Here is a 22,537-nt window from a genome sequence, read left to right on the forward strand (position 1 = left end):
TTTTCTGACTCGGAGTCGGGTCGAGTCAGCAAATCGAAAATGCTATTTGTTTTTCCGAGCGCCGAGTTAAAAAAACAACTCGGTCGCCGAGCTCCGGACACTCGGGTTCCAAGAAATGACGCAGTGCCGTAAACACAACTCGGTACATACAATCTAACGTACGGAATTATTCGGCGCGAGTCAGTCGAGCGAAGCGGACGATACCGCGCGTCTTTGCATCGCTTCTCGTAACGCGATTATTTCCTATGGGAATCTCGATCGTCTCGTACCAAGAGTTAACATTTACCAATCGCGTTTGAGTAAATTTATCGCAATCCGTAATCTTGTCGTACTGCGGTGATTTGCCGAGAAGAATATTGCGCGTAATTACATTAATTTACAATTTTATAAATTTTAATCTGTACAAATGTAACGTCGCTTTTTATACTATGTATAATTACAACGTTAATATTTTGTTGAACTATACATATATTTGATACACTTCTATATCACAACAGTAAGCAAGACTACACAAATCTGGATGCAATCGCTATTAGCTTAGTATAATCTGCTCCTTTGGTGTGGGTGTTTTTCTTCATTATCGTCCGGAGTATGTGTGGAATTGGCACCTGTATTCTTGTACCTAGAGGTGTCCCGTTGTCGTCTATCAGCACCAGATTGTTGCTGTCAAACTTGGGAACTTTCGGGGACTGATTCTGCTTCAATCCAACCAGTATGCCTTTCTTCTTTTCGCCCCTGATCGCGACTAAAATTCTGTCGCCTGAAAACACTCGTACAGCAACGCGTTGAGATAAAATGTATAGAAGGGGAGATTTTCTCCACGTAGTCATTCATTCGTTTTCTTACCGATGTATCCCACCCCGACTTTATTGTAGACGTGTATGCATCGCGGTGGTCTACCCTCCATCATAGCTTGCCTTCCTATCTCGCTGTTGTCCACTACCCTCAGTCGGCTCAATTTGATTATTTGACCAACAGGAGTTGACGTGGAAATGTTCCTGCTTATAGCATTCAACAGTGCGGCGGGTGGTGACAACATTGTCGTTTCAATCTCTCCCTGAGACACTCTGGAACATCAATTAATATTCACGTTATTCAGATTCGGCTGTGTATGTAATATTGCACCATAATCCACACAATATAACCTAACCTGTTTAGCGGAAAGGAGGTAAACAACGTTACAAATAACTATTTGAACGCGAATTATTCTCCCTCGGATATTTTTAATAACACTTACCGTTGAGTAAAGATCCTCCTTTAACACGATTGTAATTTAGTTCAAGTCAATTAAAGTCAAGCCAGGGTCTCTAAACGAAATCACTGCAGAAGGCACGGACGACACCTCGGGGTGTCGACTTTGCGACTCGCATTGTAGACCCGGCATTACATAACCTGAATCTCGCCTGCAGTCGCGCTGGTCTCGTGCTAACCTAAAAGTCACCGACGGAGAAACAGGATTGTCTCCGCGCTGTAAAGTTTCAAGGAAGGATTGAAGACGCTCTCGCCTCAGTGTGTAAAGTCGAGAGAAAGAAGGAGAGACCGTGTAACATACAGAGCGGAAATTTTGCGTAGCCATGAACAAAATACACCGTCTCGAAGCCTTAATGCACTTGCGAGCTCTCGGTGTTCCGCGAGCGAATTCGAGATGGTTAAGGACGACCAGGGTAACGCGGAAGGAGAACGCGGAAGCACCGGAGTTCGAGGCGAAGTTGAGCGGCTTCGCGCGAAGTTACGACAAGTTCTCGCGCATCGACGAGAAACCGCCGGAAACGGTGCAGTCGTTTGCCTCTTTGGTCCGCAACTCCAAGTTCGTCGATGTAAATACCTACGCTTCACCGGGCGTACAATCACGCGGCGCATTTGTCGACCGCTCTTGATTGAATGTGTGACTTTACTTTCCAGCTGGGCGATCCCGAAGGGAAGGTGGTGACCGGTGAGATCTTTCACGTGGTTGGCGACGACCTGTACATCGATTTTGGATGGAAGTTTAACTGCATTTGTCGGAAACCCGTCAAGAACGGAGAGTACGTGTGACCAAAGTCCTTTGTTTCCCGAAATATACTTTGCTTAATGATATCCCCGGTGAAAATGTTTTCTCAGAATCTTTGTATGAATTGGTACACTTTTCAGAAATACTGAGAAAGTCCACTTCTTTTCTTAGAATCTTTCAGGCATGTGAATATTCTGAGATGTAAACGTTTGAAATTATAGAGAATGAGAACTTTCAGAATATGTCAGAATTCGTACGTATGACAAATTCCAGAAAAGATATAAACTTCTAAGTGTTTCAATTTGTATAAAAAGTCTGAAAATTTTTGTAAAAAATTATACAATTATTGAAAAATCCTGAGAAAAATATTCACCAAGGATTTGCTGTGTTTCGCTATTGCGAACATTAGATTGTATGAATATTATTCATTAATTTTGTTTTTTGCTTTAGATACTATGTGAGAGGCTCTAAAGTTCGGTTAAAGGTAAAGGACTTGGAACTGTCCTCCAGGTTCTTAGGAGCCGTCACGGATATAACTCTGCTGGAAGCCGATTGCGTTTTGATCGGCTTAATATCGTCGCCATTACAAGCGGCAGAGCAAAAGCCGAAGACGATTGGAAAACCGAGAATACTGGATCTTTTGTAATATTTATGGTAAATTAACTGTATAATGTGTACATGCCGACATCTTTAAAACACTATTTTATATCACACGTGCACGGAAAAGTGCCTCTTTTTTGACAGTTTTTCGTGCTCAAAATAGACATTTGCCGACACAATACAGTTTGCACGCAACATGGCGTCAACTGTGCGGAAAAAGCCGTACGGTAAAATTATTACCGCACACTTTAGCGCTGTTTTTGTTTTTATCTCCCAGCACAATTGCCGATCTCTCTTCCACACGCCGTCTTCGACAGATGACAGGTTAGCCTCAAAGTTTTTACACGTAACTGTCAAAAAAGTGGTACTTTTCCGTGCACTTATAATATAAAGTGATATTCGTACATCTTTGATTGTAATTTCTAGTTTCGTTTGAATTTCTAACTTTTTGAGGACACAATTGCTGCTCTGAGAATAATTCGTAGCTAGAAATATATAAGTATCCTGCTATGTTTCCTGTTATGGTATGGTACTTTAGTGAATTGGTAGAATGTCATCTTTAATAAATATACATCTTTCTTATATCACGATCCATGTAAAGGTAATATATGTAAGACAATATATAATCTGTATTATTAGGTCATCCCATAAGTAATGCAATATAGAAAGGAACGTAATTTATTCTTCAGCTTCTTAAAACCGGCAGACTTGTCGGTCTATTTGAAGAGAATTGAAAATTTAAGGTTAAGGGGTTAAACTTTCGGTTTCATTTCAAGAGAGATTTATGTATTATTTCTACAAGAGATAACTTTCGCGTAGAAGAGATTTGCAGCGTACGTTCTCCGCAATTCGAAAACGGCGGGTACCGGTCGGTAACGGCGTATCGGCGCGGCGCGCCGCGATTGGTAAACGCGCGTCCCACGTGACCGCGGCATGGAAAGCCTGAAAGTGACGCTCGCGCCGCTCGCGAGAGGTCAGTTACGCTCGAGCTTCCCTCCGGTCGGGACGTGTGTGAGTGTGTGCGCGACGTCTTCCCTCGCGTACTCCGCCGCGCGTTTCCCTTTCGCTCTCGTTGTCCACCGCGCGAGGGAAAAACGTGCGAGAGCGGGGCCCGCGTTAGGTGGACACGAGTGGTGCGGCGACAGTGTTCCGTGGCGCGCGATCCGCGTCGCCCGGTCGTCCGCGGTCTTCGCCTGCTACGCCCGACCGAGCCGAGGGACCGATAACCTAATTCGCCGACGGTTACGTGGACGGTTGCTCAATTCGCCCGTAGGACACGTCGGTGAGTACCGTGCTGCTTGGCCTGCCGTTGTGCCGCCCTCGCGAGCGCGACGAGGCGTCGCACACGTCGCAATGGACTCGCTCTTTCCACGTTCCCTCTTCTGCGCGTCACCTTGTCCGCGATGCCTCGACATCGCGAGCGGGAATCGCGCAGGCAGCCCGACGTTGCGTGACTCTTGTCAAGGAGTCGCACGGATCCCCCTTCAAACGCGCCGAACGGCCACGCGAATTATTTGCGGACGGTCTAGCCGCGGGCTCTCGCGAGTGTCATTTTGTCTGTCGGTGAGTTGCCACAGTTGATTGCGTCCCCGATCGGAATTCACTTCGTGTATACAAGTTGTGTATAAATAGGTGCATTTTTTGTTGTTGTTAACGACCTGGTTGAATTTTATTAAGAGATTGAAAGCTGAGAGAAAAACCCTTTGGCACGTTTGACTGGCAATTCCGGTGACTCGCGTTAAAAAGTCAGATAATGAGCCAGATAACTGTCAGGCTGGTATTACATTTGTTGTACGGCAAGTTTTTCATGCGTGTTGATTGATTTTATGATAACAAGGTTCTCGAGTGTCTCCACGGTTTTTTATCTTGCAGCCAATCAACGTACTAAAAAAATGTGTCGTGCGACGAACGCAACACAAGCTTTGCGTAAGATAATAAACTTGCCGTTTAATTTTGTTTCTTCTTACGAAATTGTACAAAATCAATAATGTATGTGTGCTTTTTGTTGCCAAATTTGTGGTGAAAATGTCGTTAGAGTTTTTTAATTTTGTAGGATTTTACGCGGAATACGTTTAAATTAATTAAATTTAAACGAGACTGGTTTTTTAAGTAAATTATATGCACGTAACGGATCAGTGCGATTTCGCGCCATTGTGCCATTACAAAACGAGCAGTGGGAGTATTCACTTTTGTTATATCCGTGTTGCACACAGTTTTATTGTCCCGCTCTTATCCGATCAGAAACGAGCGTGCGATCGTAGAAGCTTTGGGGGAAATGACGACGCGGAAACGTTTCAGCGAAAGGTGATCTATCTGCAAGGGGGCTCCGTAATAAGCTCGGGTTACGTTTCGTACGTACGTTTGCACTCGCTTTCGTCAATTAAAAACGTATTACGATTTCACGAAGGCTTCTCTTCAAATCCGACCCTGTTACCCGCTAATGGTGTGTGCGTAGTTTTTTTCGTTTCCTGGCGGAAGCGTTGAATAACGCGGAAACGGCGGTGATTGAAACAATCCACTTGGCTTGGCAAAAATGCAATACGCGAGAGAAAGAAATTATCCTTTTGCAAGAGAGTACCACGCGAGATAGTGACTCCCTAACACAATTGCAATTACCTGCTCGCGAGATAATTATTCTGCAAAACAAATAAGCCAATACACCGAAGGCAACTATTTCAAGTTTGGTGGGCAATTATTTTATTTAGCAAAATTTTAAGGACTCGACACACTTTGGCGTGCATTCACTGAAGAAGCGTTAATCAATACAAAGTAAAAAAAGAGAAACGCAACTCGGTCATAAAAGGGTTAAAGATATTGCGTGGGGTCACATTATCGTCGTTTTAACTGAATTATCTTTGCTCGACGGTCGGTCGGTCTCTCTTTAAGTTGAAGAAGCGTACAGGCGAGACGGTGGGAAATCTCCGAGAGACTTTTTATGTAGCTGCGTCGATTATCGCGTCGCATTAATGTAGCTCACGTTTTCAACGTGCGGCAGCGAATTCGCGCACCGACTGTAAGGCTAAGATACTGTAATCTCTCTGCCCGAAGTGTAATAGTACGAGGCACAGCAGCATGCACTCGGGGATCCTAAGCTTTCTATTTAGGCTCCGCTGGCAAATATGTATCGCGCCTCTGTTACTTAACATCCGCCCAACTTTCTATTCGCGCGCCAGCGTATATAAATGTGTGCTCGCTCGTTATTTACATTTAAATGTTATTGCGAGTCTCGTTACGTGGCCCTGCGCGCGCGATCTTTTATCTTAACGTCCAATTTCCCATGTTTTCCACGCCAGATAGTCGCCTGATGTAATGCACCTAAGTCCCACTGTGGATCCCGAAAATTGAGGCATCTGAGACCTCCTGTACGTATTTGTGTCAGCGGACTGTCGTGTCACACTTTCTTCTTGTCCAAAAATGCGGAACCTTCTCTCTCCCGTACATATTCCCGTAATTGTTTAAAGCGCAATTTTCGTTCGTCGTTAACGTTGCTTGGAGTTGAACGTTTGCCGACGTTTAAATGTTACGTTATAAAATGCTGTAAGAAGAATATTATTTTCTCTAACATTTAAAGGCAATTAACATTGCGAGCATTGCGTGGAAAGATTTGTTAGTCTTGAATAATACATTTTCCCAGCCGCGTAATAATGATTGCAATTATACTTAATTTAAGCGATGGCTCGACCTTGTTATACATAAAAACGTGTGTATAAAATCGATGATAAAATACCGCAAAGCATACGTTATTTCCTTATTTACAAACCCGTGAAACTCGGTTCGAACGTATCGACGTTAATTTGATATACGTACGGGACAAAAAAGGAAGAAATGTACTTTAATCATATGCACTGCGAGGTAATTGTGATGGACGACCATGACATTTGACAATTTCTGGCGATTTATGCGAACAAAGTTCGATATCAATTCGCGCAACTTCGTTTGCGTGGCACTTTATTGCAAACGTAAAGCACGTTTGGCAAGAGACGAAATATTGTTATTTAATATTATCCTCACGTATTTTTTCGCGGACGCATATAGAAAGGCAGAACGGCGACGTCTGGCTTTTTCATTTGTAGCAATTATAAGAAAACGAAACGTGAAATTATTTACTCATACAAAATACCAAGCTATACCATTCATTTTTATATAGTGTAAAACTTCAATTGCAGGATGATACATTTATCTAGTAATAAATAAAGATTTGCTCTCTATTTTTATGTAAACTGATTACAACGACAAAGAGATAATATCAGGTTCGTCAGAAAATACCTTGATATGAAAAATTATTTGTGTAGCTTTGGTGTTTTCATGTATATTAACATTTGGACGTAATGTTATCGCTGACTTTCTTATTTCTTTTTTAGGAAACAATGGAGAAGAACATAGGTTTTGGCGCGGCCAGCGCCCAACCTTCGGCCCCTCTACCAACGGCTCCTCCATCTTACGAGGAAGCCATAGCTACCGCAGGAGGAGCACCTACGCACCCTCCTTCTGTTGTTCCCACGCCGTATCCCCTGGGAAACGCGCCAGTACAAATGCCCATGCCATGTACGTGAATAATATAAAATTAAGTTGAACTGTAAAACGTTTTAAGACTCGCAGTAAAATTGTAGGAAAATGTCTATAAATTTGAGAATTAGTTACTCCGTTTTTTCTATATTTTTTTTATGTATAAGTTGATTTCAATTCGTATTTTCGATGATGAAAGTAGAGCAATATGTGTGTATTGAATAGAATAAATCTTATATACATCTTATACAATTTCAGACAATCAGCCACCAAATCGAACGACGATGCATACGCCGCCAGTTTATCCGGGCTCGAGTCATACAACATCTCAGCCACATTTTAATGCAGAGAATTCTGGACCGCAGACGGAAGTACGGGTCATGCAGCACCGTATAGTGTACGCCTTAGGGCCAAATGCAGTGAAAATGTCCTGTCCGACGTGTCGCGCCGATATCAAAACTACCACAATAGCGGATCATCAGCCGAGTGCTCACATTTGCTGCATCGTACTCTGTTTACTCGGGTGAGCAATAAAACATGATGCACATACTTGTATAATTCGCGTCTACTGTAGCTTTTTATTCCTTTGACTAAATTAATGTACCCAGTTTTCTTAAATTTATTTCTTTAGAAATATATATAAGGATCTACAATTATTTTTGAATACTTCTTGCTGAAATGCAAATTATCATTTTTAAATAGGTACTTAATTGTTAATTTGTACGTATATAATTTGTCACAAAATGCAATTGCACTTGTGATGCTAGAAATGTGCATTTGCAATATAACGTTATTTGTTATGTGAATCGAATATGATATAAGCGATAACTTATCACCAATTTTCTTACAAATACCTTTGATCTCTTTTGTTTCAGATGCTGCCTGTGTTCATGTCTGCCATATTGCATGAACGTTTTTATGAGTGTTCATCACTTCTGTCCAAGGTGCAAAAATTACATTGGCACGTGGAAAGGTTGATTTTAAGATTACGCGCGCGCACACCTAAAAGTTCCAACCTCTGGCGTACCGAGAGATTCTACAATTCTATAAAGAGCTGCTCGATATCCTACGCATATGTGTTTATCGCACATTAAAGACTACAAAAAAGAAGGATTACTAAGAACGTAAGTTACATATTACATGCTTGATTCTTCAGACTTGATAAGATCATTGCGTTACAATTCAATGATTTATCAAATTCAAGTCCTGGTTGATCTAACAGTGTTGTGAATTATGAATGTAGACGATACTGGGTATATAAACTCTAGATCGTATGACATTTGGCAGTGACACTGATATTACAGACTTTTATATAATAATGTACTAGATTGTTACAATGTGCAATTGTGAAGCTAGAAGTGATATAAAGTGTGATTATAAAGAAAGGGTTGCAGGTATATTTTGCAAAAACAGATCACATTCTTATTTATATATTATGTACAAGGAAATTGGTTTATCAATTTTTGCGAAAAATTTTGATTTAATTTTCTGCACATCCATTATCTTTTCACTCAATTCTTTTTAGTATATAGTATTTAATGTTTTGATAGTTTTTAGTAATTAAATTTGTGTGGTTTCTTGTTGAAACTCACTTAAATGAAGCGTAAAATTTTATTTTAAAATATCATTAACGATCTAGTATATTGTATAGAAGTCTCATTGCAATTCTTAGAATTTCAGTAAAATAAAAACAATATGGACGATTTAAGCGCTGAAAAGTGGGACACGAGAATTCTTTTGGACACTTTCATTGCTTTGCGTTAAACAGAAATTTAAATCGTACATGTCTGGAGAATATTCTTTAAGTAGTCATTTTTACATGCTTAGTAAGTTCAATTATATTATTTCTTATGATATTTATGACTACACGCCAAGTAGAGAACAGAAAATAACGTGAACCATGAAAGCTGCCTATCTTGTGTCCAAAGTAATACCATCGTGTATTTTTATTTTTGTATTGCTAGATACAGCTCCGCGAAGAATAGCATCTACAAAGAGTATAATTTTCTCTCTATAAAACTTGATATACGCGGGCACAAGTATGTATATCGAAACGTGCCTCCGCGAATTTAGTTGAATATATGTATATTATATAAGTGTATTATAAAAAAAGAACATATATTTTTGCGTACAATGACAGAGGATTTGCAAACGTCTAGCGTATGATAAGAGTGTACAAGTTATTTTCAATTTTATTGAACAGTTATTTATATTCATGCATACAATATTATTGAAATACAACTGATAAGCACTAGGGCAGCAGAAGAGAGATTTTTTTTTAAAGAAAGAGAAGAGAGTAGTTTCGAGTCTTGCGGCATTATAATCCGTATTGTATTCCGTACTCTCTTTATCCCAAGTTAGATTGAGAAGTATCGTACTTGGATAATCTAATATTTCTCGGTGCCGGACCAAACTTTCTCTGGCTTATGTTATTTAAGTTTTAGTAGCTATTCCATCAAGTTGTATCAAAAGATGTACGAGTTCTCAAACTTCCCCATCTTACGTCTCCTTACGATACTTGAGAAATCCTAGTAGTCTTCCATGCTCTGCTGAAATATCGTCTTTCATCAACCTTTAACTACCTTCAGCCTTTCAAAGGGTTATTATATAATTCCATTTTCATATTGACAGATTTCTTCACACTTCCTTGAGAACTTTTTTTATGTTCTTCACTCCCATCTACTCTCGCATTAACAAGATGCATCTCGCGTTTGAGATAGCTGAAATCAATGAGTAAGATTTTTTTTTATGTATTTTTCTCTATCTCTTACGTTTCCTTTTCTCCATTTGCCTCATTTATCGATTGTATTTAGATTTAAGAATAATTATCGGTTCTACAAGATTGCAAGCTGTATATGTTTTGATAAGTTTTTTATAGTTTAATATTCCAACTGCAACGAGATAATGATATATTCTTGATAATTCTTCTTGTGCGAGGACTGGAAATATAAGTCTATAATTTAATTTGGTTCTAATAATAATATGATTATATTTATATTAAGACTGCAGATATACTGTATAGACGAATTTATAATAGCGCAAAGTCTTAACGTCAAGTATAATGAAGAAAGCACTTGTTGATTACAAATTTCGTCATCCATGATAAGTTGAATAAGTAAAAAAGATTGATATATGTATTGTTCTTATTTTATACTTGACATAATTCTGTCACCAGATAGCTGAGCAAACAACATTCCACAACGAGCGAATTTGATGAAGAGTTAAAAAATATATAGCAGTATTTCTCAATCACTTGAATTTATCATTTTATCTGTTACTTCTCCAAAGTTTTGCAGCCATAAAACGGGAAATCTGATTGTCGAGCAGTATTAAATTAATATTACGCTTTAGCATTATATCAGGATAGCATTAAGTTTTCTAGCAACGCATCTTTTGTTAAATATACTTGATAAGTTCTTTAAGATTATTTTCGAGCGACAACGTTTGTAAATATTAAAGTGAGCAATGCTTTGTTAATTGAGGAACACTGCTTTGTAGAAGATTACAAACTAAGAAATAGATATAGAACTTACATAGTACTGTTTATATCCATTTCTCTGTTATTTTCATAATAATGATCGTTGATAACTTTATATTTAGTTAAATTAACAACCAATGACTGCAGTTCATACACAGTTACGGGCGAATTATTTAATTAAATTTATGTTCCAATTCATCAAGTTTAGCTGACTATTTTTTATCTACCAAATAATGTCCTTTTTTATTTTACAGTTTCAGAGTTTCAGAGAAACAGAATCCTATAATTTTAGATAAATTATATATTACATAATGGCTTTAAAAAAAGATTTCATATGATGCAATTTGTATAGCATTATATTCTTTTCTCTAATTTTAGGATATATTGTATTCTTACTGAATTACTTGGTATTAATTGATAGCTTACATCTTATTATTTGTTACACTAATGATGCATTTGTTAAGAATATGTATCTTCTATAGTGCCAGAGGATGAGAGCAGTAAATAGCACAGTAGTACAGTAAAAGTAAATTATTTTGATAATTTCTTGCTTATTTAGTGTGTCTTATACGAAGATTTTTTTACTTTAAAGTAATGTTGTACTGGAAAATAGCTGAGAATCCACAAGAAATGTTTGCCAACGTGAAAAGTGAACAAAGATTTTTAATTTGGCCAAGAAATGTAAGATAGAATAGTAATAATGGAACAATTTTTCGTTCCTTTTCCTCCAATGAAATAATTGATATGTTTGTAAACCTCTTTGCTGCAGATCTGCAACATCAAACTTCTCATCCTTTTTTTTCTTTTTCTAAATTCTCCTTTTTAAATTTATCGTATCAATTAATAACTTTACGTCTTAGGTTTGGTCTTGTAATGGAACAACTCAGGAAGCCTTGTTGTCCTAAATGTACCCGCTTCCCTCGTGTACAATATTATGCTTCTTAATTAATCCTTATTCCTGTAACTTCTTTTCAACCCATTTGTTAATGAGCTTTATTATAACATTTCTGTAAAGTTTCAAATTAAATTTTTTTTACTGAACATTTCTTGTTAGTGCAGTTCTAAAATATAAATCTAGAAGTCGAATGTTTTTACAAATGAGTATTTTTCTGGTTATTTAATTATATAATTAAACAAATAATTCTTAAGTAGAAAATTAAATAACCAGAACTATAGTTCTGGTTATAAGAGCGTTCAATTTCCAAAGATTTATATTGAATTTTTATTACATAAGATCACGATTTTTGGTAAGGACATTAATTAAATCATGATCTTTTGTCAACGTACTGTGTTGATTAAATAATGATTTTTATTAATTTAATATATAATAACTTTGACTTTTTTTATGTGTTCTTTAGTATTAATCGGTGTAACATATATCTGCGTTCGTTATTGCCTGAAATCTTTCTGTTCTAATACTTCCTCCATTTACCTCATAAACAGGTATATATTATTTTATATTCAGGCATTAAGGTACTAAACTAGTCTACGTAGAAATGTATTTTGTCCCGTCTACTTTCCGTTTGTCTCACACGTATTTACGCTGGTATTGTATCATACAACTTTTGTAATATATATGAAATAATAAAATGTATATTCAGTTAAGCGTGTCCGTATTTCCGTAAGGTAGACACATCGCACGTCCGTACATTTGGTATAAGAAAAAGACTTGAATAACTTTTGATTTTTAAAATTTTTATTTTTGCTTTTAATGCGTACATCAGTATATCGAACAAACTCGAGTATATATGTGTGTTCTCGTAATGAAAAAAGTTCTGTTTATAATTTATCGAAAAACTACGCTACGTATATGAATCGATTGCTCTTCGGGAAGATATTAATTGGAGCATGAAACTTGTCCTATATATAGTAAGATTTTGGTGTGCGGATAAGATACCACCGTTATTATATATCGTCTGTGTAACCAACGTTACCAAAAGTTTTACAAATGATACCTATCGCGAATCGCCTTCTGCTGTAACGTTGCCAACATCAATAGACGTTATCAAAGAACGAGTCGCGCACTATTTGCGCGTACAATAGTAGATACAAATACAATTTGTTTCGGGAATATAATCGTGTTGTAATCGCTCACAAGGCAAGCCAGCGAATTGTCTGTTTCGGAATTAAATCACGTTTATATCGTTAGGCCAGTTCCTAGAACCGAATAGACTACCGTTGTAATTCTAATCCATACATATGTCTTACAATCGAGGATCGTTAATTTATCTAGATATATAATTTGAATGTTTGAGTACGAATCGTAATATAATGAACGATCGCGAACTGCGTTTCGCGTTTGGAGATGTTTCTTCGGTTCCACGGCCATGACCTATCACAACTTTGCTGTATTCGGAAAGACATTTCGCCGCTTCCCTTCATGTTGATAGTACATTAGAAACATATCGCGCGTGCCCTAACGAATACGCCTACGACACGATAGTCTTCAGCAGCTCCTGACCCTGTCCGTGTGGCAGGAATTGCTGTTGAGCAACAGAAGAATATTCCATATCGATTGGTTTCGTGTCGTCGTAGAGCGCCGGTGCCTCGCATAGAATTATGAAGGTTCCGGCTACTGAAGCTATCGTGAACATCCACAGGAAGAGGCGATCGAGAACCATCGCGACGAAGCCCCAATCTTGATCCTCCTGCGATGACATAACGGAGAATAGTAATTAATATACAGAAGGATATATTTAAATGAGTTTGTGGAAATATCGATTGTCAGGAGCAATGATTTTGCACCAATATTTCCTCTATTAACATTGGTTCTTTTAGTTACGTAAACACGTTGATTTTTTATCGGTGATATTTTCATGTTTTTGAAAGCAACAGAAAGTATTATGTGAAATATTGAAGGTCTTCTTTCGGGTGGTTGCATTGTTGTTACCGGATTTCTGAAAGTATGCTTACTGCATTGAATTCGTCCTGACGTTGTATGTGGTGCTGGATGAACATGACGTTGTGCAAAGCCTTTTCTAGCTCGAAGGGATATTTCTTCCTTTGCGTTACATCGCTCAATGACTCGTCAAGCCCGGACATGACCGTTGGAAGTCCATTGTATCCTAAACTGCCGACTAGGAATCGATTGTGGGCAGTTGTCCTGTGCAAACCGTTGCAGCCTGAAATAGCGATAGCCTGTATAATCGTTTCTTTCCTATATACGACGTGGAGAAATACATCAACACCTCCTTATTGCACTTGTAACATTTTCCGTCTAATATTGCGCGAATAATTTTCATTAATATATTGAAAAATATAAAACGCGCAATATAAATGATAAAGATCCACTTTAGAAGGATCGTACCATCGATTCGTTGATGACGAGCAGAATCCGGCGACGATACTATCGACGATGATTGCACCGCAGCGGCGATGGCAGCATTAAACTTGCTTTTCTTTCCCGATTTTCCTCTTCCGTGTATCTTGTGCGCGGCGAGATCGTTGAGAAGATCGTCGGGCACCCTCATCAGAAGCAGCTTCGGTAATCTTCTGATGAAGACCCTTCTCACCCAAGGTGCCATCTTATGGGTGCTCGGTTTGCGGTAGTGCACGTTCAGAATAATGATCGTTATCACGACCGAAAGTCCGACTAGGATCATCGTGAAGAGTAGATACTTGCCGAGTAATGGTAGCGCCAGCGACGTGGATGGTATAATCTCGGATATCAGTAGGAAGAACATGGTCTGAGATAGCAAGATATTGATGCAGAGCGCGATCTTCTCTCCGGAATCGGCTGGCAAATAGAAGGCCAGGACCGACAGGTAAGAGATGCTGACGCACGGCACTATGAGATTCACCGTGTAGAACAGCGTTTTCCGACGCAAAGTTATGTTGAAGAAAATATCGGGATACGGCTCGACGCAACATGGATAGTACTTTTTGTGCCGCTCCGCCGGAACACCCAATATATCCCATTCCACACTCGGATAATATTCTCGCAGGTCAATGCCTACTTCGACCTTGTCGCCCACATTTTGATTAATGTGCTTTAAGTCGATCTGAGGAAGATATTTTTCAATGAGTGACGCACAAGAGACTGCATTTTTTTATCAATGGAAAAATAATTAACCAAGGACATCGAGACTGCGCGGCCATCGGTGCGCGAGTTAATGGAAAGACAATATTTGTTATTGACAATACATAATTATAAATTTGGACTTGTAATTTCGGCTCCACTTTGAGTCATCTTCATTAATTTTTTAATTGATATGTTATGTTTTCCAAGACACATAGCGTTAATGATTATTCCGTAACACGCACAGCAATATTGTTTGTACAATTGCATGTATAGTGTATGTACGTAATCCGTGCGAATCTATGCGATTGCAAATATCTTGTGTTTTATACGCGGTAAGATTAGCCAGTGATCCGATTAACAATTTTATAATTACCCTGTATCAAGATAATAAGATTCACTTACTTGGAAGCCGTCGTACGTCCACGAGCCGAATTTCATGAAACAGGTTTGCTGATCGAAGGGAAAGTATCTAACGTCTATTTCGCAGGAGGATTTAAAAATTGCCGGAGGAGTCCAAAGCACCTTGCCGGTGTAATGCAGAATGGCCTTGGTCATTGTTGTCACGCCGTACTCTCCGTCCGCGCTGAAAATAAGGCTCGTTCTTTCAAATTGATGCGCTTGTAAATTTTTAACGCGGACATAATTCACAATATTCGGATGGAGAATCAATAAAGCTAGGAATGCAATTTGCAGTACATCACCGCTTATATTTTCAGATCGCGATAATCGTAAAGGGGATAAAGAGATACGAGAGAGCACGCGGTATCACGTACTTGTTATAAAGTACAATGTCGGGCAGCCATATATGCTCGCTGGGCACGTAGAGTTCAGTGACACCTCCGTATTCCAAGGGCTCCCACTGGAATTTATGATCCTGCCATTCCTGAAATTATTAATTCCGTTTCGGTCATGTTGATTTTTTCACTCGCACTCTCGACAGCAATCATAAATTGCCGATACTTTTTTGTCACGTAACTCAACACTTACGTGTTCCAACCAGACGTTCGTCGTTAGGATTTGATCTTTTAAATTCTGTAAGTGATAAACAGGTTTTATTAAAAGCGTGCGGAAGGTTCCTAGAGGGATACTACAGTTGTATACATAATTTATGTACATGTTGCATATTAGGTTATTAATGTTATTATAAATTATAACTAGTGAGCTCATACTTGGCGAGAGACACTACCGTGTCTCGTGATTTTCGATAACGGCACAATCGTATTTGTTTCGTAAACTGTATGCACTACGTACGAGGTCTATCAGCTGCGAGAGACGAAGTCCTAGTTTCACAATAACAGTGTCAGTATTGTTGGATACAGGTCGAATCAGCCGATTATAATTTGAGAGCAGGTCATCGTAAAGTCTCTTAGCGTCTGGATTGCTGTAGCAGATCCCCACCGAGAGGATCAGGATGATTAAAGGGAACATCATTTTGCCTTGCGATCAAACGTTCGATTAAGCAAGGCTCGTCAAAAGTATCCTGCGCAGAAATATTAATAAACTGACATGCGGCTACTCGACTTGTTTCATCCGTAGATTTATGAAAGATCCGACAACTTGATTATCTTAAAAATGGCCAGACTTAATATTCTGAAAATGATACGTGTTTATATTATAAATATTTATTACAATAACGCATCTCTTCTATTTTAGCTTTTCTTGCTGCATATTTTCAAAACTGTACTCTATAAATTGACATAAAACGATTTGTTACCTAAAAAGTAAGCAAAATATTAAATGAAAAATTTCATAGTCGGGTTTACTTTGTACTTGTAATGTTTTTTTTATTTAGCTGTCGTTATGACTTTTCAAGCTTGTCTCTGACAGAGGCGACGTTTTAATTTAATTAGCATTTACAACGCTATGTCGATGGCTTAACTGAGCTTTGCGAGTTGTTAGTTGTAGAATTATGAACCTGTTGCATTAAGCACAGCCATCTGTCCGTATTAATTTTTACGAAAAGTATATTAGTGTGTCAAACCTTTATCGAGATATTAACAAAATGAAGTTTGCAAGCTTATCGATAACGGATGTAAGCTCATAATAATTTCGTATCCCGGAGTATTCGAGCAGCACAATTTTCTCCTATTAGAGACACAAAATAAATATATAACACAGATCGTATTAACACTTATCGTGTTGGAAAAATTGTAGATGTTACACAAATACATTCGCCAGTATAAAGTTTAAAAAGTACATTACTTGTACAAAGTGATACCATGAAAAATATTTAGCACAATACCGTGATTTCTCTCTCTCGCAACATTTTAACATAAACTCGAATCGTCCTATCCGCGCGCAATCGCACCTACAATTATTTCCACAGGGAAGTGTATTCTGAAACGAAAACTATCTCGAAAACTGCTTACTGCGTCTATATTTTCACAGCGGTTATTGATTTTTGTTCACTGAAACAACTATTTATGAGTATCGTAGCCGGACCACGTATATGTGTATCGAGCGTAATCTGAACGGTCGTGGCATACTTGCGCTTCGGCCTCCTTCGGATTCCTCATTACCCGTTCTCTAAATACGGCGGCTTTTATCCCGTGCCCTTCTTGCGTATCATAATCTGCCGCGAATCTGGGATAGGTTCGATCTCCGGTGCGCGCTTATCAATCGGCGATACCCCGGGCGGACCTCGGTCCGGCTCTCATTACTCGCGCGGATCGTTCCGCTCGCGAAACGCCGGAAGAACGTCGAGCAGAAATGACATTGTGTACAGCCGCTGGACCACTGGGATGCTGGTACGTGCATCTGAAATTCGCAGGATCAATACATCATTGCGCATGTACCAGCGTGGTCCGTTCTGCCTCTGCGCGCCGCGAGGGCACCCTCGTCGGCGCAAACTCGTCGATTTCCACTGCGTCGCCTCTCGCAGTGGAGAAAGACGGACGCGTCGACCGGGCCTCGGCGTACTTTCCTGGGCGTACTACGCCCTTTTCCCGGCCGATGTCACAGCTCTCATGTTTGCATTGCTTTTTGTTTCACGTCTATTTACCGAGAGGACGTTACAGCGGGCGTTTACTTGACGGGGAAACTATGCTCCACGAGAAAACGAGAGAATTATGTTTCGTCATTTCGCTAATTTGATTTTTATGAAGAAGGAATTTATTTCCGCGGTAATTCTACTTTTGGTAATTCAATTACCCCGTTGCCTTCGCGGCTGTTTCCTTTTCTTTTTAAGCTCGATGGTAAACCGGCTTATTTTCTCGAGTATCGCAATCCACTGCGGAGCGTCAGGGTCACTGGTAGTTAGTCTCCTTTCCTGCATGCCCCCGTGTACATACATACGTGTGTGCGTGGCTGTGTGCATTATATATACATTTACATTCCACTTTGCGATCTTTCTTATTTGCGCACGTTAACAGTGTTTTAAATTGTCCGTGACGTTCAAATATGACTACTCCCACTTTCCCGTTATATAATTTTCTAAAATTTACTCTGCTCGCGGAGTAAGTACCCTTAGGCGTGGATTTCTCAAGTAAATGGGACGGGGAGACGGAACGATAATTTCCTCGTCGCAAACCACAATTTGCGGGATACCTTTACGGTATCTCGTGACCGATCGATTAATTACGATCTTTAATAACCGACGGATTACTAACGGCAACAAAGGATAGGTCACTGGCTTGCGCTTTCGCGCGATCTTTACGTAATGAAATCATTGCGTCGAGTGCACCCGCGCCGCCAGACATTTAGCATACTTTTTTATGGCGAGAGGCGGAGAGACACTGTACATTACAGCACTTTATTCTTATGCGTAGGCCATTCTCCTGCGCTACCTCCCGCATCCGCCTCGCGCTATTCCGCTTCTCGGAGCTCCATGATAAACGTGACTGTTTTTCCGCATTTCCCTCCTCTCTCGCCCCTCCGTTTACCGTCGGGGAACCACCGGCGAGAGAAACTGGTAACCGCCGCTCTCGAGAGTACAACGTCTTGGAGTCGGATAGAGTCGCGCGTACGTGTCCCGTACTTGCACCGACGGATGTACGGCGTGGACCGCGTCGAACGATCTCGCGGGATGCTGCGTCCACATGTAGAGGGACTTGTACGGTGAATTCGTAAGCCCTCACCATCCGCCCATGCTTCTCACGATTGCTGTCGCGTTACGCACTTGCGACGTGTCCGTCGTTCACGCGCGAATCTTGCGATTTAAATGTTTGGTCGACGTCGCCCGACTACTCCGAGCACTCCCGTTGCCCGGGGGAGCGCCCAAAATTGCGCCATTTACTCCGCTCGCTCCTTAATTGCGGCAAAGTTCAGTCGAGCGTGTTTGAAGTTTCCGACGACGACGACGGCGGCGGCGGCGGCGATCGGTTTTGTTCTTCCGCGTGTGTAACGGAAGACAGTTACCCGATGTTCGGCAAACTGCTCCTCTCGGTTCAAGCGAGGACCTCGCCCGCAGGGCCTTTACCCCTTTATCCCTTATACCGCGCCGCGAATTATTAATCGGGAACTAATCGTTGCGTAGAATCTGGCGTCGGGCAGAAACGGTCTTCCTTAATCACGGCGCAAAGTTGTACCGGCGTGTTTGAAATTTCCGACGTCCAAGCACCGTGGCGAACGAAGATAGGATAGGTGGACCGTGAGAAAACGCGAGAGGGAGGAGACGGGAGGGCGCGATACGAGGGTACGGAGGGAGAGAGAGTCGGCGCGCAATCTGGACATAATCGCAGGCTGGCAGAGACGGTTACGTCGGGGATGGTTGGTCTTCAGGACGTGGCGGGTAATTAATGTGGCCTCACGCATCGGACGATCTCCTCGCCCTCGTGCCGCGATCCGCTCTCGCCACTCCTGCCCCTGTTTCACCCCCTCCGCGGCGTCGCACCGGGGGAAAACTTTCGGGGCCGCGAGATAAGCCGAAACCCCATTATAGTTCGCTGTTAGATTCTCCCGTTGTGGTCCCCGAACAGTCAGCAGCGAGATCTCCGCTCTATCTCCGTTTCAACGACTGTTCGTATCCGCCGTTCGCCGACCCTGCTCTTCGGGGGGTCCACCTTTAACCCCAAGATAATGGGGCTGGAGCGGCGTTGGAAATTAAATGGCTGTTTAAATGACTGTTTGCTCGCTCGCTCTGTAAATTATGGCGACCCCTTTCGGGGGCACCCGTTGCTGTATATACCGTGTACCGGTGGCGTTCAGAAGGTACGACGACGCCGTCACGTATTACGCCTGGCTGATTATTGTGCAACGTGCGTTAAAATAGCGTCTTCATGCCCTTCTTCTGTACGATGTGCAATGTGTGTCACGCGCCGATATTTTTATTCATTTCTTTGCGCAGTCGATTAGCTCTCTTTCTGTTCGATGTTGAATTTGCAACCGGGGAGTATAATTATCCGTCCCTCGCGCGCCGATGTTCGCATATTAACGAGGAAAACAGGGTATCGTTGACTCTTACAGTCGTCGATGCTTTCCCCGACGCGGGAGACTCTCGTTTGTGCAACCGGTGGATGAAATTCAGATTTCGAACGTGACAAATTCGACTATAATCGAAGTATACACTTCGCGCGCGAATGCGATCGAGTTCAAGAAATATATCGTCGCGCCAAGTACTTTCGAGAAACGCGCATGAAACTGTCGTGAGATCGGAATTGGGTACGCGGGAAGAAACATAAACGCCTTTACGTTCTTATTGCGAATAGTCGTGCAGTTTCGCAGTGGTAGTATCGAGCATTTAGCTGCCGTCAAAAACAGGCCAACGGCAATAGCCGCTTGCCCGAGACGCTTGTGCGGCATTCGCTTACACCTTCCCAGCTTTATTATGCATACTTTGCTCACGACGGCGACACACCGTGCAGATATCGGCGAGTATTAACGCCGTGCTATCCGGAAATTGAAACTGCAGGACCTCGTGTCGTTCAATACCGAATGGGGGCAACTACCCTCAGGTAGTTACTTCTACTTAATGCCGACACCCTTGCGCGACATTCCAGGTTTCCAGCTTAAATCCAGTAGGCATATTACACTTGAATTGGCGAGAAATCAATGTGAATATTGTAAAGCGTTAAAATTTCGAAATAACGACCTGGCGCGCGTGCTTTGTTGACGTTCTTCTTTTTGGGGGGGCGATACGTTGCTTCGCACGCGAAGCCTACGAAGCGGATCAGTCTGTTTGTGACTTTCGACCGGGCAAGTGGCGAAGCGAGTCGTCCCGCGTCGTGGTAAATATGGTACTTTTCAAAGCGTGATCGTTACGAGTAAATAAGGAAGACGCTCAACGCGATTATTCCGTCCAATTGTTAGAATTCGTGACTATCACTCGGCGCGTAATTGTCGCAATTAGTAACTCGTAGATGAATGGAGGTGACGGATCTACATTTGTCGAAACGGATTTCCAATTTATTTATTAAAGGAAGAAATTATGATAAAACGCGCGAATTATTAAGTGTTGTTTCGCCGCGAGAGTTTTCCGCCCCCCCTCTCTCTCGCTCGCTCTCGCTCTCGCTCTCGCTCTCTTTCTCGGCACTCTCGTATTTCCTCTTCGACGTATTTGTTTTTTAAATCCATTATAAGATCGCGAGGTTGCTCCGCTTTTACCGCATTACGTATGTATCTGAGAAACGGAAAAATGCAAACTATTTTTGAAAAAAGAAGTTTGCAGAGGTCCAGAATATACGATGGATGAGTCGTAGTCAAATTTACTTTCGAAATTTATTAGAGGATAGACAGGAAGATAAACTCAGTTCGATTAAAACTTGTAACGCACCGCACATAAGATGGATCTTTTCTTCAAATAATAATTATTTTATAAATTAATATTCATTTTTCAGCAGAGATCAGTAGCAGTTTTCCACTTAAAAAACCGTTTAATTGATATTAACATGTTATTACTTTTAGCAAATTTATTGGACGCAGATTATTTGATTTTTAGAAAATAAAATTTGAACAATTAATTTACCGTTCTTTAAAAAATGCGGAAGCCCAACGGAAAATTTAAGTTTAAGAAATAGTATTATATTTATCTCCGTTTTAAAAATATTGATATCGATCGTTGTTACTTTGTTCTTAAAAATTTTTATACTTCGAGAAAGGTAAAGGTGATTTTATCAATTCAAGAAAAGAAATAATTCGCTTCATCTGTAGCTGAGACGCCTGGCGTCCGTTTCTTTCTTTATCTGCAACACGTCGTGCAAAATATTTCGTCATTGCCGTTCGCGCGGTCTTCGATAGCTACACATCGACTGTCCCTTTCGCAAAGTCGACGCTCGATTTTGCACAATTGCCGGTTTTCTGTTTAAACGCTCATTTAGTTTTCGTGGCGTGTCAGTTGTTACAATTTAAATTGTTTAAAGGAATTCAAGTGATATAGAGTGGAAGGGATGATAAAATAATAAATTATCATTTTGTATTTTCGAACGGTCAATCGTGGCGCCAATCAGTCGCCGATGTGACTCGCGTGGTGTCGCATGACACCGTAATGAAGTTGGCAGCGCCGCGTCACTCTCGAATCTTCCGCCGTCGCGAACGGGACATCGCGGACGCTCGTCGCAGCCTTTAATCGGTAAGCGCGACCGTTACAAGCAATTCGCGCTCGTGCTTAGTATTTGGCGACATCACGCGACGTGGATTCAATCCCGGTGACTTCGGAAAGTGAGTATTTCGCGAGATACGCTCGATCGGAATCTGTCGAGCAACCAGAGAAAGAGAGAGAGAGAGAGGGAGAGGGAGAGAGCGCGCGGCTCGTGCTTCCCGAGCATCGCGCGCGTTCCCGCGCGAACGTTTATTCTCGGCCTTAACTCATCACGTTCCATCCACCAAGTTCCGTAACACGCGATTACTAATCGCCGCGGAGCAACGAGCGGGCGCCATTCGTTGCGCGAGATGCGAAAAGTGCGTGAGGGTGCAGTCGGGAGCAACAGGTGTAGCACGCCGCGTCGGTAGTGAAATTGACTGTGCCAATTTACGCGCCTATTCTCTTCGCCATTTTCAGACGCATCCG

The 22,537-nt window shown here is 41.1% G+C and overlaps 4 protein-coding genes across 7 annotated transcripts; 2 read left to right on the top strand and 2 right to left on the bottom strand.

Annotated features, from left to right (window-relative positions):
* Nucleotides 1–366: 366 nt before the first annotated feature.
* LOC105568640 (39S ribosomal protein L14, mitochondrial) lies at nucleotides 367–1,374 on the bottom strand. Its single transcript, XM_012024465.1, has 3 exons — nucleotides 1,238–1,374; nucleotides 847–1,067; nucleotides 367–760 (listed from the first exon to the last, which is right to left on the bottom strand). Exons 2-3 carry the CDS (start codon nucleotides 1,037–1,039, stop codon nucleotides 507–509), a joined length of 447 nt encoding a protein of 148 aa, XP_011879855.1. The 5' UTR covers nucleotides 1,040–1,067; nucleotides 1,238–1,374; the 3' UTR covers nucleotides 367–506.
* Nucleotides 1,375–1,518: 144 nt separating this feature from the next.
* On the top strand, nucleotides 1,519–3,216 carry LOC105568639 (28S ribosomal protein S28, mitochondrial). The gene is made up of 3 exons (XM_012024464.1): nucleotides 1,519–1,817; nucleotides 1,903–2,024; nucleotides 2,441–3,216. The coding sequence occupies exons 1-3, from the start codon at nucleotides 1,575–1,577 to the stop codon at nucleotides 2,634–2,636; spliced, it is 561 nt and encodes a 186-aa protein (XP_011879854.1). The 5' UTR covers nucleotides 1,519–1,574; the 3' UTR covers nucleotides 2,637–3,216.
* Nucleotides 2,622–12,177, top strand: LOC105568638 (lipopolysaccharide-induced tumor necrosis factor-alpha factor homolog). Of its 4 annotated transcripts, XR_001009445.1 has the most exons (5): nucleotides 3,929–4,153; nucleotides 6,952–7,135; nucleotides 7,355–7,619; nucleotides 7,972–8,220; nucleotides 10,272–12,177. XR_001009445.1 is itself a non-coding variant. In XM_012024462.1 (4 exons), exons 1-4 carry the CDS (start codon nucleotides 2,642–2,644, stop codon nucleotides 8,072–8,074), a joined length of 555 nt encoding a protein of 184 aa, XP_011879852.1. In that variant the 5' UTR covers nucleotides 2,622–2,641; the 3' UTR covers nucleotides 8,075–12,176. The 4 variants fall into 4 exon arrangements, 3 of the variants coding, with proteins under 3 accessions (XP_011879852.1, XP_011879853.1, XP_011879851.1); XM_012024462.1 differs by lacking the exon at nucleotides 3,929–4,153 and adding an exon at nucleotides 2,622–2,644 and having other exon boundaries at nucleotides 7,972–12,176; XM_012024463.1 differs by lacking the exon at nucleotides 3,929–4,153 and adding an exon at nucleotides 3,564–3,872 and having other exon boundaries at nucleotides 7,972–12,176.
* A 71-nt stretch (nucleotides 12,178–12,248) lies between these two features.
* On the bottom strand, nucleotides 12,249–17,361 carry LOC105568641 (acetylcholine receptor subunit alpha-L1). The gene is made up of 8 exons (XM_012024466.1): nucleotides 17,082–17,361; nucleotides 15,847–16,075; nucleotides 15,583–15,627; nucleotides 15,369–15,478; nucleotides 14,998–15,178; nucleotides 13,882–14,575; nucleotides 13,488–13,696; nucleotides 12,249–13,222 (listed from the first exon to the last, which is right to left on the bottom strand). Exons 2-8 carry the CDS (start codon nucleotides 16,024–16,026, stop codon nucleotides 13,004–13,006), a joined length of 1,638 nt encoding a protein of 545 aa, XP_011879856.1. The 5' UTR covers nucleotides 16,027–16,075; nucleotides 17,082–17,361; the 3' UTR covers nucleotides 12,249–13,003.
* Nucleotides 17,362–22,537: the final 5,176 nt, after the last annotated feature.

This window comes from Vollenhovia emeryi, unplaced genomic scaffold (genome assembly GCF_000949405.1).
Source record: "Vollenhovia emeryi isolate VEMERY1.0 unplaced genomic scaffold, V.emery_V1.0 DF939128.1, whole genome shotgun sequence".
NCBI lineage: Eukaryota > Metazoa > Arthropoda > Insecta > Hymenoptera > Formicidae > Vollenhovia > Vollenhovia emeryi.

Excerpts from the sequence above, each read along its gene's own strand:
- LOC105568639 (XM_012024464.1), top strand. The coding sequence starts at position 1,575 with ATGAACAAAATACACCGTCTCGAAGCCTTAATGCACTTGCGAGCTCTC. Across the intron at positions 1,818-1,902 it reads GCAACTCCAAGTTCGTCGAT|CTGGGCGATCCCGAAGGGAA; the intron begins GTAAATACCTAC and ends TTTACTTTCCAG. Across the intron at positions 2,025-2,440 it reads AAACCCGTCAAGAACGGAGA|ATACTATGTGAGAGGCTCTA; the intron begins GTACGTGTGACC and ends TTTTTGCTTTAG.
- LOC105568641 (XM_012024466.1), bottom strand. The coding sequence starts at position 16,026 with ATGATGTTCCCTTTAATCATCCTGATCCTCTCGGTGGGGATCTGCTAC. Across the intron at positions 15,179-15,368 it reads GACATTGTACTTTATAACAA|CGCGGACGGAGAGTACGGCG; the intron begins GTACGTGATACC and ends CCTTATTTTCAG. Across the intron at positions 13,223-13,487 it reads GTCAGGACGAATTCAATGCA|GAGGATCAAGATTGGGGCTT; the intron begins GTAAGCATACTT and ends ATGTCATCGCAG.
- LOC105568640 (XM_012024465.1), bottom strand. The coding sequence starts at position 1,039 with ATGTTGTCACCACCCGCCGCACTGTTGAATGCTATAAGCAGGAACATT. Across the intron at positions 761-846 it reads AGTCGGGGTGGGATACATCG|GCGACAGAATTTTAGTCGCG; the intron begins GTAAGAAAACGA and ends GAGTGTTTTCAG.
- LOC105568638 (XM_012024461.1), top strand. The coding sequence starts at position 3,944 with ATGGACTCGCTCTTTCCACGTTCCCTCTTCTGCGCGTCACCTTGTCCG. Across the intron at positions 4,154-6,951 it reads GAGTGTCATTTTGTCTGTCG|GAAACAATGGAGAAGAACAT; the intron begins GTGAGTTGCCAC and ends TTTCTTTTTTAG. Across the intron at positions 7,136-7,354 it reads AGTACAAATGCCCATGCCAT|ACAATCAGCCACCAAATCGA; the intron begins GTACGTGAATAA and ends ATACAATTTCAG.